At 46.0% G+C, this 14,912-nt stretch overlaps 1 protein-coding gene across 1 annotated transcript; it reads right to left on the bottom strand.

The window, feature by feature from the left end:
• Positions 1-5: 5 nt before the first annotated feature.
• Positions 6-4,123, bottom strand: LOC129837430 (single-stranded DNA cytosine deaminase-like). The gene is made up of 5 exons (XM_055903581.1): positions 2,267-4,123; positions 1,530-1,695; positions 652-940; positions 460-575; positions 6-301 (listed from the first exon to the last, which is right to left on the bottom strand). Exons 1-5 carry the CDS (start codon positions 2,284-2,286, stop codon positions 251-253), a joined length of 642 nt encoding a protein of 213 aa, XP_055759556.1. The 5' UTR covers positions 2,287-4,123; the 3' UTR covers positions 6-250.
• Positions 4,124-14,912: the final 10,789 nt, after the last annotated feature.

Consider the following 14,912-nt stretch of genomic DNA (forward strand, 5'->3'; position numbering starts at 1 on the left):
AATTATTTAATGAATGTGTTACAAGACAGTAATAATGCTACAAAGGGTAAAAATGTAAATCCCATGGATTAAATAACAATATATAAACACATTATTGAGTTGTACAGTTGACCTATTTCAGTTATTATTATTTACTTTTACAATGATAGATTAAAGTGATCTTTACAGTATAACATTGACAGGTAGCACCAGTGGGAGGAGCAGAAATAAACAGCTCCATATCAGGGTATATGACAGGGATAGAGGTGAATCACAGTCCAAGTAGCTCGAAAGCATCTCCCCAATCTTCTGCCTCACCAGGCTGAAAGACAAATCAGTAAATATTATTAGCCTACTAACTCAAGGGTACAGTGTGTGTGCATGTGTGTGTGTGTGTGTGTGTGTGTGTGTGTGTGTGTGTGTGTGTGTGTGTGTGTGTGTGTGTGTGTGTGTGTGTGTGTGTGTGTGTGTGTGTCCTACCTGCAGGATTTCGTTAAGTTTCCTGGCCAGTTGAACAGAGTTCTGATGCAGTCCGTCCCAGGCCTTAAACACACGCTGTCTGCAAGCTACAAAAGTCTGCCAACAGTAGAAATAGTCTATAGGGAAGAGACAGAATTATAATGAGAGATGTACTCACACACCCACACACACACACACACACACCCTCTCTACCTTCATAGTTCATGACAGTGATCTGCACCCCGGCTCTCCGCAGCATGCGGAGACCCTCTCTCGCACTGCTGTCCTCCGGGTCACAGAAGTAGAGCCTGGAGACGTAGATCCTGAGGCGGAGGTTGGGGGTCTGGCTGAGGAACTGGGCCAGCCTGTAGGAGCAGTCTGAGCAGGGGGACCAGGAACAGAACCAGGTGACAGAGTAACACAGTCCCACACTGTCTGGAGCTCCATAACCCCACAGGCCTGGACACAGGGCACCTGCTTCCAAGAGGCGCAGGAACAGCAGCTGGGAGAAAATAGAGTGATGGAGATGTGTGAGAAAGGGAGAGGGGTGAGGAATGAGGGAGAGATAGTGATGGAGATATGGGAGGAAGTTAGAGGGAGGAGGAATGAGGGAGAGAGTGATATGGAGGTAGGTGAGGAATGAGGGAGAGAGTGATTGAGATAGGTGAGAAAGGTAGACGGGTGAGGAATGAGGGAGAGAGTGATGGATGTAGTTGAGGAAGAGAGATAGCGAGAGAGAGAGAGAGAGAGAGAGAGAGAGAGGGGAATGATTGAGGGAGGAAGATATAGATAGAGAGAAAGGAGAGGTAATGCATGGATAGAGAGTGGAGAGTAGAATGAGGGGAAAGAGAGTGATGAAGACAGGGGAAAGAAAGAAAGAAAATGGAAGAGATAGGATATATATAACGACGGAAAGGGGGAGAGAAACTGGAGCAAATGACAGATGATAAAATTTGTTCCATGTTTTTTACCCCTTTCCTCTGTTTCCTCCTCTCCCTCTCTCTCCTCTCCCTCTCCTCTCCTCTCCCTACTCTCTCCCCTCCCTCCTCTCCCTACTCCCTCCCTCCCTCCCTCTCCTCTCCCTCCCTCACCTCAACATGACAGCCGGACCGGTTGCGCAGGTGTCCAAAGTCGAAGGAGAGTGAGTTTGGTCCCACCCGCCTCTTGACCACGAAGCACAGGTAGGTTTCATGTCGGCCCTTGGCCCAGCGCATGTTCTTATAGTGGTAGATAAACTTCTTCTGGGCCAACAGAACACTGAGACACAGAAAATAGGTTTTCACTCAAATACATAGTAGAGATGAATGCTAAATCTATTTTCACACGCAAACTGATGCAGGCCTATGGTGAAAAGGTGAATGGTTATAGCCACTACTATTGCTTTTCCCTCCTCTGCCCCTGTAGTGTCTTCTCTGGTGTGGAAAAGCCATATACTCTGGTTATGAGGACTGCACTAACTACTCAACACTTTCCTCTTCTTTAACAAAACCACAGGTTTGGTCAACCATCTGTCAATGAACTGGTGTCTAAGAAACTGACCCTGGTTCTCTCAGTCTCAGTTTCAATCAGACAGCTTTCAGCGAAACTAGCGAAAGCTATTCAATACATTGTTGTCATCATCACTGAAACTTCTGATTGTGCTGCATAAGAGAAAGATGACAGGAGTGGTTTCATAAAGCATCACCAATGATAAATAAGACCGCAATCACCAATTGGTAGGGATAAGCTTTAAAATATGTACTACACCATCCATGTGATATTATATCATATACATTTGCTCAACTCATTAAACAATGAATACAAAAAAACAGATGTTCATTTTACTCACCTGTCAAATTTGTTGATCATTTCAGAAGCCTAATTTGTCTCACACAGTCAATCAGGCGAGAGCGAGTGGTGAGATGAGTGTGGGGGGAGGAGGGAAGGAAAGGAGGGGACAGGGTAGATATATATATATATACCTATACGCTCAGTCAAACAGCTTGTGTAGAGAGGTGGCTCTGGTTGGATGGAGAGATTTTTCAAAACAAGAGTAGGGGAGGGGTGACAACAGTACCAAAGCTAGGCCAGGGTCGTATAGATACAGTATACTACAGGACATTGTTATTCAGCAAACAACAATGTAGGCCTACTAACTGTCAAACTAGATAAGAAATACTAGTTATACTAGATAGATACAGTCCGTGTGTTGATTATGACTAAACTGAACAAAAATACAAACGCAACATGCAACAACTTCAAAGACTTTACTGAGTTACAGTTCATATATGAAAATCAGTCAATTGAAATAAATTCATTAGGTCCTAATCTATGGATTTCACATGACTGGGAATACAGATATGCATCTGTTGGTCAAAGATACCTTAAAATAAAGGTAGGGACGTGGATCAGAAAACCAGGCAGTATCTGGTGTGACCATAATTTGCCTCATGCAGCGCGACACATCTTCTTCACATAGAGTTGGCCAGGCTGTTGATTCTAGCCTGTGGAATGTTGTCCCACTCCTCTTCAATGACTGTGCGAAGTTGCTGGGTATTGGCGGGAACTGGAACGCACTGTCGTACACGTACACGTTGATCCAGAGCATCCCAAACATGCTCAATGGGTGACATGTCTGGTGAAAATGCAGACCATGGAAGAACTGGGACATTTTCAGCTTCCAGGAATTGTATACAGATCCTTGTGACATGGGGCCGTGCATTATCATGCTGAAACATGAGGTGATGGTGGCGGATGAATGGCACGACAATGGGGCTCAGGATCTCATCGCGGTATCTCTGTGCATTCAAATTGCCATCGATAAAATGCAATTGTGTTTGTTGTCCGTAGGTTATGCCTGCCCATACCATAACCCCACCGCCACCATGGGGCACTCTGTTCACAACGTTGACATCAGCCAACCACTCGCCCACACAACGCCATACACGCTGCCTGCTATCTGCCCGGTACAGTTGAAACCGGCATTCATCCGTGAAGAGCACACTTCTCCAGCATACCAGTGGCCATCGAAGGTGAACATTTGCCCACTGAAGTCGGTTACGACGCTGAACTGTAATCAAGTCAAGACCCTGGTGAGGACAACAAGCACGCAGATGAGCTTCCCTGAGATGGTTTCTGATAATTCTTTGTTTTGCAAACCCACAGTTTCATCTGTCGCATTATGTTGTGTGACAAAACGGAAAATTTTAGAGTGGCCTTTTATTGTCCCCAGCACAAGGTGCACCTGTGTAATGATCATGCTGTTTAATTAGCTTCTTGATATGCCACACCTGCCAAGTGGATGGATTATTTTAGCAAATGAGAAATGCTCACTAACAGGGATGTGAACAAATTGGTGCACAACATTTGAGAGAAATAAGCTTTTTGTGCATATGGAACATTTCTGAGATCTTTCATTTCAGCTCATGAAACATGGGACCAACACTTTACATGTTGCATTTCTGTTTTTGTTCAGTATAGTTATACTACATAGATATAGTCCATGAGTTGATTATGACTAATTAGAGAACAACAAGAAACAAATCCGTTTCACAATGCAGGAAACACAAAGTAATTATAGTGACCACACATGAGTCCAGGAGTGTTTGACGTGATTTGTAACCTTTTGATTTTCTCACATACGTCAGTAAACTCAGCCAAATGGGTGGAAATTTCCAAAGGCGCTTCGCTCGCTCCCCCAGCCAGTCACCCAACCCTCCACTCTGGTTTTCCCAGATAGGCGCTTCGCTCGCTCCCCCAGCCAGTCACCCAACCCTCCACTCTGGTTTTCCCAGATAGGCGCTTCGCTCGCTCCCCCAGCCAGTCACCCAACCCTCCACTCTAGTTTTCCCAGATAGGCGCTTCGCTCGCTCCCCCAGCCAGTCACCCAACCCTCCACTCTGGTTTTCCCAGATCATAAAGAAAACTTCCAGATACCTTCTCGCCTTGATGCAGACTGGGTTTACCACTCTTCCTCGTTCCCCTCAGCTCCTTCCTCTTTTCGTTACCTCCTCCCCCTCGTCACCGTTTCCAGGCCCCAGAGTTGGAGTAGACATGGGCGTCCCCCATAATCCAGAGGCCCTGACACCTATACCTCTGATTTGGGTTTTGTGAGTGCATGTGCTTGCACGTGTCATATTTGGGTTTTCCCAAAGTGTGTCAATCATAACTTAGGAGCTGTGAGTGACCCCTCTCACCCCAGGCTTCCCTCTCTGCTCCACCGCAGTCTCTCTCACCACCGCAGTGTGTGGCTCTCTCCCCTTACCCACAGTGTGTATAACTCAGACCAACCAGCCTTTGAACCATGAGATGTTGTCATCCATCCTCCTCCCTAGACGAGGGTGTGTTCACTCTCTCTCCGGCTTTGTTCTGTGCCGTCGGTCTGTCTGTTTTTGCTCCGGCCCGGTCCCGTTCACTGCAGCTGCACGCATCCTGTGCCTCTGTTTCCCATGACTCCCCACTCCCCTCACCCTCTCATGCACTCTGTGGTTTGGGGAATTCACCGTTTCCCAGGGTGGGTGTATTTGGAGCTCATCTGTACTCTGTGTGAGTGTGTGTTTGGTTGGCTTGTGGAGCCCATCTGTGTGAGTGTGTGTTTGGTTGGCTTGTGGGTCCCATCTGTGTGAGTGTGTGTTTGGTTGGCTTGTGGAGCCCATCTGTGTGAGTGTGTGTTTGGTTGGCTTGTGGAGCCCATCTGTGTGAGTGTGTGTTTGGTTGGTTTGTGGGTCCCATCTGTGTGAGTGTGTGTTTGGTTGGCTTGTGGAGGCCATCTGTGTGAGTGTGTGTTTGGTTGGCTTGTGGAGCCCATCTGTGTGAGTGTGTGTTTGGTTGGCTTGTGGAGCCCATCCGTGTGAGTGTGTGTTTGGTTGGTTGGCTTGTGGAGGCCATCTGTGTGAGTGTGTGTTTGGTTGGTTGGCTTGTGGAGGCCATCTGTGTGAGTGTGTCATAAATATAATCTTTGCACATCATCTGGAACGGATTAATCCACTGCCATTTACGTACCAACCGCCGGTGGTGCAGTGCCTCAACATCAAGATTTACACTCATCTGTTTGTGTGTGTGTATGTGTCTGTGTGTGTGTGTGTGTGTATATGTGTGTGTGTGTGTATCTGTCTATGTGTGTATGTGTCTGTATCTGTCTGTGTATGTCTCTGTGTGTGTGTATGTGTCTGTGTGTGTATGTGTCTGTGTGTGTATCTGTCTGTGTGTGTATGTGTCTGTATCTGTGTGTGTGTGTCTGTGTGTGTATGTGTCTATATCTGTCTGTGTATGTCTCTGTGTGTGTATGTGTCTGTATCTGTCTGTGTATGTCTCTGTGTGTGTATCTGTGTGTGTGTGTATGTGTGCTGTATGTGTGTGAGAGAGTGACTCTATGTGTTGACAGCAACTAACCTTAGTAACCTTGTTGCAATATGTTGATAAAGCACCTAAAATTCACTGTGAATGTGTCTATGGAATGTTACCATTTTTAACCTCCATTCTGTTTTAGATACGTGTGTACACACACACGCACGCACGCACGCACGCACGCACACACACACACACACAGAAAACGCGTGTGTGTGTGTGTGTGTGTGTGTGTGTGTTTTTAAGAAATATGGATTATACATCACCATCTTCCATGGTTTGACAACAGTTTACCAAGGTCGCCTTTCGGTCACATATCAACTCACATGCACTGGCCCTCCTCTCGTGCACAGCCCTACTGTAACAGACAGTGTGTGTGTCACAGTACAGTAGGTTATGGTAGACATGGCTGTGCATTTAACCCATAGTCAGGGGAGAACCAACCGGCAGCAGGATGTGCAAAGTCATACTTTCCGACCCCCCCCCCCCACACCCCCCCCCCCCCCCCCACACCCACACACACACACAAACAAACACACACACACTGCCATACCGTGCAGAACCCTATGACCACAGTCACAAACAGGCTTACTTTCCAGTAGCGTGAACACACATCTGTTTCCTGACAACAATAATAGTTTCAGATGTGTTAGACTATAGAAGGCCAGCTAACAGGTGTCTGCAGCAGGGCAGGGCAGCCATGGAGAGAGAACCATCACTCTCAATAATAAAATGACCTCATGCTCAACGGGAAGAATGGGGAAGACTGTTTCAAGGATAACAATTACTCCCACACTCCCCATTACATCTGTCTGTCTGCACATTTCCTTCACTAATGTCCATGGCCATGGGTAGTGCTAAATGTGTGAGTGGGAGGGATTTTTAATGTGGTTTTACTGTAATCCCAGCACTACAAAGAGTTGTGGCATTGTAATGTATTTATTCTGAAGATTACACATTGTTTTACTGCAGAGAAATCACTTTACGTTAGAATCCTAGAGGCTGAGAGCTAAGGATTTGTTCTGGTAAAACAGTTGATGCAATCTTTGGTGGTTCTGTTTTCTTAAACTTTGTATTCGGGGAGATACTCCTCCCCCAAGACCACACACACACCTCTAGCTATTTAATTTACAAGACTCCAACACTGTATGTCTGTAAGAAACAGGTTAATGTAGGTATGATACGGTCTGAGGTTAGCACGGTGAGCGTACGTGTAGCTAACCACGCTCTAATTCTGGTTAGGCTGAGACAGGGCTGAAGAGCAGTGTCACTCATACCCTTCCACCCACACACAAACTGACATTCACCTGCAAACAGCACACTTCACTACTGCTATAATTTACTACGAGTGCCATGGTGTGTAATCTGTACCAGGGATAATATAGCTGGCACTTTCCTCCTGCCATGTGAAAGGTGTGCAGTGTGAGGAAGGATATTAAGTGTCATTAAAGGGGGGGATGAGGATAGAGAGAGAGATGAATGAAGGAGAGCATGTGTTTTGCAGACTCATACAAAGCCACACACAGGTGCAGGTGAGGAGTGAGAGAGAAGAGGGGGGAGAAAGAGAGAAAGGTGAACGGAGAAGTTCTGCAGACTCACATAAACCACATACTTCCTCACACACAGTAAATGTATTCTCACTGACACAGGTGTGCACACAGCCCCGCGCACGCACACATTTATTACAAAATCACTTATTTATAAAAATAAGAATTTACAAATAAAGAACCAGTCAGACATATAAACATATATATTTGTCATCGAATAAGAACTCAATGACAATTGCAAAAGCAATACATAAAAAAATACATACTACAAATCGGGTGAGGAAAAAACATAATTTAAGTGAGGTTCTGTTCAAACGGTTGTCCATTGTCTTCCAACATTTTAGTTAGACTCTACCCTCATTATTGCCTTTATAAGAGAGGTAGTCTCCCTCTTTTCACTGTACCTCTCCTTCTCCTCTGTCTATTTCCCTATAGTATCGCTCCTCCTCCTCTCTCTATTTCCATATAGTATCTCTCCTCCTCCTCCTCCCTCTATTTCCTATAGTATCTATCCTTCTCCTCTCTCTATTTCCCTACAGTATCTCTCCTTTTCCTCCTCCTCTCTCTATTTCCCTATAGAGAGAGGAGGAGAGATACTATTTCCCTATAGTATCTCTATTCCTCCTCCTCCTTCCTCTATTTCCCTATAGTATCTCTCCTCCTCCTCCTCCTCCTCCTCCTCCTCCTCTCTATTTCCCTTTAGTATCTCTCCTCCTCCTCTCTCTATTTCCCTATAGTATCTCTCCTCCTCCTCTCTCTATTTCCCTATAGTATCTCTCCTCCTCCTCCTCCCTCTATTTCCCGATAGTATCTCTCCTCCTCCTCTCTCTATTTCCCTATAGTATCTCTCCTCCTCCTCTCTCTATTTCCCTATATTATCTCTCCTCCTCCTCTCTCTATTTCCCTATAGTATCTCTCCTCCTCCTCTCTCTATTTCCCTATGGTATCTCTCCTCCTCCTCCCCCCTCTCTCCATTTCCCTATAGTATCTCTCCTCCTCCTCCTCCTCTCTCTATTTCCCTTTAGTATCTCTCCTCCTCCTCTCTCTATTTCCCTTTAGTATCTCTCCTCCCCCCCTCTCTCCATTTCCCTATCGTATCTCTCCTCCTCCTCTCTCTATTTCCCTATATTATCTCTCCTCCTCCTCTCTCTATTTCCCTATAGTATCTCTCCTCCTCCTCTCTCTATTTCCCTATGGTATCTCTCCTCCTCCTCCCCCTCCCTCCATTTCCCTATAGTATCTCTGCTCCTCCTCCTCCTCTCTCTATTTCCCTTTAGTATTTCTCCTCCTCCTCTCTCTATTTCCCTTTAGTATCTCTCCTCCCCCCCTCTCTCCATTTCCCTATCGTATCTCTCCTCCTCCTCTCTCTATTTCCCTATAGTATCTCTCCTCCTCTCTCTATTTCCCTATAGTATCTCTCCTCCTCCTCCTCCTCTCTATTTCCCTTTAGTATCTATCCTCCTCCTCCTCTATTTCCCTATAGTAACTCTCCTCCTCCTCTCTCTATTTCCCTATGTTATCTCTCCTCCTCCTACTCCTCCCTCTATTTCCCTATGGTATCTATCCTCCTCCCCCTCCTCCTCTCTATTTCCCTTTAGTATCTTTCCTCCTCTTCCTCTCTCTATTTCCCTATAGTCTCTATCCTTCTCCTCTCTCTATTTCCCTATAGTATCTCTCCTCCTCCTCCTCTCTCTATTTCCCTATAGTATCTCTCCTCATCCTCTCTCTATTTCCCTATAGTATCTCTACTCCTCCTCCTCCTCACTCTATTTCCCTATAGTATCTCTCCTCCTCCTCCTCCTCCTCCTCTCTATTTCCCTTTAGTATCTCTCCTCCTCCTCTCTCTATTTCCCTTTAGAATCTCTCCTCCTCCTCCTCTTTCTGTTCCCTATAGTATCTCTCCTCCTCCTCTCTCTATTTCCCTATAGTATATCTCCTTCTCCTCTCTATTTCCCTATAGTATCTCCCCCCCTCCTCTCTCTATTTCCCTATAGTATCTCTCCTCCTCCTCCTCCTCCTCTCTATTTCCCTTTAGTATCTCTCCTCCTCTTCCTCTCTCTATTTCCCTATAGTATCTCTCCTCCTCCTCTCTCTATTTCCCTATAGTATCTCTACTCCTCCTCTCTCTATTTCCCAATAGTATCTCTCCTCCTCCTCTCTCTATTTCCCTATAGTATCTCTACTCCTCCTCCTCCTCACTCTATTTCCCTATAGTATCTCTCCTCCTCCTCCTCCTCCTCCTCCTCCTCCTCCTCCTCCTCCTCCTCTCTATTTCCCTTTAGAATCTCTCCTCCTCCTCCCCTTTCTTTTCCCTATAGTATCTCTCCTCCTCCTCTCTCTATTTCCCTATAGTATCTCTCCTTCTCCTCTCTATTTCCCTATAGTATCTCTCCTCCTCCTCTCTCTATTTCCCTATAGTATCTCTCCTCCTCCTCCTCTCTATTTCCCTATAGTATCTCTCCTCCTCCTCTCTCTATTTCCCTATAGTATCTCTCCTCCTCTCTCTATTTCCCTATAGTATCTCTATTCCTCCTCCTCCTCCCTCTATTTCCCTATAGTATCTCTCCTCCTCCTCCTCCTCCTCCTCCTCCTCCTCCTCTCTATTTCCCTTTAGTATCTCTCCTCCTCCTCTCTCTATTTCCCTATAGTATCTCTCCTCCTCCTCTCTCTATTTCCCTATAGTATCTCTCCTCCTCCTCCTCCCTCTATTTCCCGATAGTATCTCTCCTCCTCCTCTCTCTATTTCCCTATAGTATCTCTCCTCCTCCTCTCTCTATTTCCCTATATTATCTCTCCTCCTCCTCTCTCTATTTCCCTATAGTATCTCTCCTCCTCCTCTCTCTATTTCCCTATGGTATCTCTCCTCCTCCTCCCCCCTCTCTCCATTTCCCTATAGTATCTCTCCTCCTCCTCCTCCACTCTCTATTTCCCTTTAGTATCTCTCCTCCTCCTCTCTCTATTTCCCTTTAGTATCTCTCCTCCCCCCCTCTCTCCATTTCCCTATCGTATCTCTCCTCCTCCTCTCTCTATTTCCCTATATTATCTCTCCTCCTCCTCTCTCTATTTCCCTATAGTATCTCTCCTCCTCCTCTCTCTATTTCCCTATGGTATCTCTCCTCCTCCTCCCCCTCTCTCCATTTCCCTATAGTATCGCTCCTCCTCCTCCTCTCTCTATTTCCCTTTAGTATCTCTCCTCCTCCTCTCTCTATTTCCCTTTAGTATCTCTCCTCCCCCCCTCTCTCCATTTCCCTATCGTATCTCTCCTCCTCCTCTCTCTATTTCCCTATAGTATCTCTTCTCCTCTCTCTATTTCCCTATAGTATCTCTCCTCCTCCTCCTCTCTATTTCCCTTTAGTATCTATCCTCCTCCTCCTCTATTTCCCTATAGTAACTCTCCTCCTCCTCCTCTCTCTATTTCCCTATGTTATCTCTCCTCCTCCCCCTCCTCCTCTCTATTTCCCTATAGTATCTCTCCTCCTCTTCCTCTCTCTATTTCCCTATAGTCTCTATCCTTCTCCTCTCTCTATTTCCCTATAGTATCTCTCCTCCTCCTCCTCTCTCTATTTCCCTATAGTATCTCTCCTCATCCTCTCTCTATTTCCCTATAGTATCTCTACTCCTCCTCCTCCTCACTCTATTTCCCTATAGTATCTCTCCTCCTCCTCCTCCTCCTCCTCTCTATTTCCCTTTAGTATCTCTCCTCCTCCTCTCTCTATTTCCCTTTAGAATCTCTCCTCCTCCTCCTCTTTCTGTTCCCTATAGTATCTCTCCTCCTCCTCTCTCTATTTCCCTATAGTATATCTCCTTCTCCTCTCTATTTCCCTATAGTATCTCTCCCCCTCCTCTCTCTATTTCCCTATAGTATCTCTCCTCCTCCTCCTCCTCCTCCTCTCTATTTCCCTTTAGTATCTCTCCTCCTCTTCCTCTCTCTATTTCCCTATAGTCTCTATCCTTCTCCTCTCTCTATTTCCCTATAGTATCTCTCCTCCTCCTCCTCTCTCTATTTCCCTATAGTATCTCTCCTCCTCCTCTCTCTATTTCCCAATAGTATCTCTCCTCCTCCTCTCTCTATTTCCCTATAGTATCTCTACTCCTCCTCCTCCTCACTCTATTTCCCTATAGTATCTCTCCTCCTCCTCCTCCTCCTCCTCCTCCTCCTCCTCCTCCTCCTCCTCCCCTCTATTTCCCTTTAGAATCTCTCCTCCTCCTCCCCTTTCTTTTCCCTATAGTATCTCTCCTCCTCCTCTCTCTATTTCCCTATAGTATCTCTCCTTCTCCTCTCTATTTCCCTATAGTATCTCTCCTCCTCCTCTCTCTATTTCCCTATAGTATCTCTCCTCCTCCTCCTCTCTATTTCCCTATAGTATCTCTCCTCCTCCTCTCTCTATTTCCCTATAGTATCTCTCCCCCTCCTCTCTCTATTTCCCTATATTATCTCTCCTCCTCCTCCTCCTCTCTCTATTTCCCTTTAGTGTCTCTCCTCCTCCTCTCTATTTCCCTATAGTATCTATCCTCCTCCTCCTCCTCTCTATTTCCCTATAGTATCTCTCCTCCTCCTCCTCTCTCTATTTCCATTTAGTATCTCTCCTCCTCCCCCCACTCTCTATTTCCCGATAGTATCTCTCCTCCTCCTCCTCCTCCCTCTATTTCCCTATAGTATCTCTCCTCCTCCTCCTCTCTATTTCCCTATAGTATCTCTCCTCCTCCTCCCTCTATTTCGCTTTAGAATCTCTCCTCCTCCTCCTCCCTCTTTTCCCTATTGTTTCTCTCCTCCTCCTCTCTCTATTTCCCTATAGTATCTCTCCTCCTCCTCCTCCCTCTATTTCACTATAGTATCTCTCCACCTCCTCCTCATCCCTCTATTTCCCTATAGTATCTCTCCTCCTCATCCTCTCTCTATTTCCCTATAGTAGTATCTCTCCTCCTCCTCCTCTCTATTTCCCTATAGTATCTATCCTCCTCCTCTCTCTATATCCCTATAGAATCTCTCCCTCTCCTCTCTCTATTTCCCTATAGTATCTCTCCTCCTCCTCTCTCTATTTCACTAAAGTATCTCTCCTCTTCCACTCTCTATTTCCCTATAGTATCTCTCCTTCTCCTCTCTCTATTTCCCTATAGTATCTCTCCTCCTCCTCTCTCTATTTCCCTATAGTATCTCTCCTCCTCCTCTCTCTATTTCCATATAGTATCTCTCCTCCTCCTCTCTCTATTTCCCAATAGTATCTCTCCTCCTCCTCTCTCTATTTCCCTATAGTATCTCTACTCCTCCTCCTCCTCACTCTATTTCCCTATAGTATCTCTCCTCCTCCTCCTCCTCCTCCTCCTCCTCCTCCTCCTCTCTATTTCCCTTTAGAATCTCTCCTCCTCCTCCCCTTTCTTTTCCCTATAGTATCTCTCCTCCTCCTCTCTCTATTTCCCTATAGTATCTCTCCTTCTCCTCTCTATTTCCCTATAGTATCTCTCCTCCTCCTCTCTCTATTTCCCTATAGTATCTCTCCTCCTCCTCCTCTCTATTTCCCTATAGTATCTCTCCTCCTCCTCTCTCTATTTCCCTATAGTATCTCTCCTCCTCTCTCTATTTCCCTATAGTATCTCTATTCCTCCTCCTCCTCCCTCTATTTCCCTATAGTATCTCTCCTCCTCCTCCTCCTCCTCCTCCTCCTCCTCTCTATTTCCCTTTAGTATCTCTCCTCCTCCTCTCTCTATTTCCCTATAGTATCTCTCCTCCTCCTCTCTCTATTTCCCTATAGTATCTCTCCTCCTCCTCCTCCCTCTATTTCCCGATAGTATCTCTCCTCCTCCTCTCTCTATTTCCCTATAGTATCTCTCCTCCTCCTCTCTCTATTTCCCTATATTATCTCTCCTCCTCCTCTCTCTATTTCCCTATAGTATCTCTCCTCCTCCTCTCTCTATTTCCCTATGGTATCTCTCCTCCTCCTCCCCCCTCTCTCCATTTCCCTATAGTATCTCTCCTCCTCCTCCTCCACTCTCTATTTCCCTTTAGTATCTCTCCTCCTCCTCTCTCTATTTCCCTTTAGTATCTCTCCTCCCCCCCTCTCTCCATTTCCCTATCGTATCTCTCCTCCTCCTCTCTCTATTTCCCTATATTATCTCTCCTCCTCCTCTCTCTATTTCCCTATAGTATCTCTCCTCCTCCTCTCTCTATTTCCCTATGGTATCTCTCCTCCTCCTCCCCCTCTCTCCATTTCCCTATAGTATCTCTCCTCCTCCTCCTCTCTCTATTTCCCTTTAGTATCTCTCCTCCTCCTCTCTCTATTTCCCTTTAGTATCTCTCCTCCCCCCCTCTCTCCATTTCCCTATCGTATCTCTCCTCCTCCTCTCTCTATTTCCCTATAGTATCTCTTCTCCTCTCTCTATTTCCCTATAGTATCTCTCCTCCTCCTCCTCTCTATTTCCCTTTAGTATCTATCCTCCTCCTCCTCTATTTCCCTATAGTAACTCTCCTCCTCCTCCTCTCTCTATTTCCCTATGTTATCTCTCCTCCTCCCCCTCCTCCTCTCTATTTCCCTATAGTATCTCTCCTCCTCTTCCTCTCTCTATTTCCCTATAGTCTCTATCCTTCTCCTCTCTCTATTTCCCTATAGTATCTCTCCTCCTCCTCCTCTCTCTATTTCCCTATAGTATCTCTCCTCATCCTCTCTCTATTTCCCTATAGTATCTCTACTCCTCCTCCTCCTCACTCTATTTCCCTATAGTATCTCTCCTCCTCCTCCTCCTCCTCCTCCTCCTCTCTATTTCCCTTTAGTATCTCTCCTCCTCCTCTCTCTATTTCCCTTTAGAATCTCTCCTCCTCCTCCTCTTTCTGTTCCCTATAGTATCTCTCCTCCTCCTCTCTCTATTTCCCTATAGTATATCTCCTTCTCCTCTCTATTTCCCTATAGTATCTCTCCCCCTCCTCTCTCTATTTCCCTATAGTATCTCTCCTCCTCCTCCTCCTCCTCCTCTCTATTTCCCTTTAGTATCTCTCCTCCTCTTCCTCTCTCTATTTCCCTATAGTCTCTATCCTTCTCCTCTCTCTATTTCCCTATAGTATCTCTCCTCCTCCTCCTCTCTCTATTTCCCTATAGTATCTCTCCTCCTCCTCTCTCTATTTCCCAATAGTATCTCTCCTCCTCCTCTCTCTATTTCCCTATAGTATCTCTACTCCTCCTCCTCCTCACTCTATTTCCCTATAGTATCTCTCCTCCTCCTCCTCCTCCTCCTCCTCCTCCTCCTCCTCCTCCTCCTCCTCCCCTCTATTTCCCTTTAGAATCTCTCCTCCTCCTCCCCTTTCTTTTCCCTATAGTATCTCTCCTCCTCCTCTCTCTATTTCCCTATAGTATCTCTCCTTCTCCTCTCTATTTCCCTATAGTATCTCTCCTCCTCCTCTCTCTATTTCCCTATAGTATCTCTCCTCCTCCTCCTCTCTATTTCCCTATAGTATCTCTCCTCCTCCTCTCTCTATTTCCCTATAGTATCTCTCCCCCTCCTCTCTCTATTTCCCTATATTATCTCTCCTCCTCCTCCTCCTCTCTCTATTTCCCTTTAGTGTCTCTCCTCCTCCTCTCTATTTCCCTATAGTATCTATCCTCCTCCTCCTCC

The sequence above is a fragment of the Salvelinus fontinalis genome, chromosome 38 (genome assembly GCF_029448725.1).
Source record: "Salvelinus fontinalis isolate EN_2023a chromosome 38, ASM2944872v1, whole genome shotgun sequence".
NCBI lineage: Eukaryota > Metazoa > Chordata > Actinopteri > Salmoniformes > Salmonidae > Salvelinus > Salvelinus fontinalis.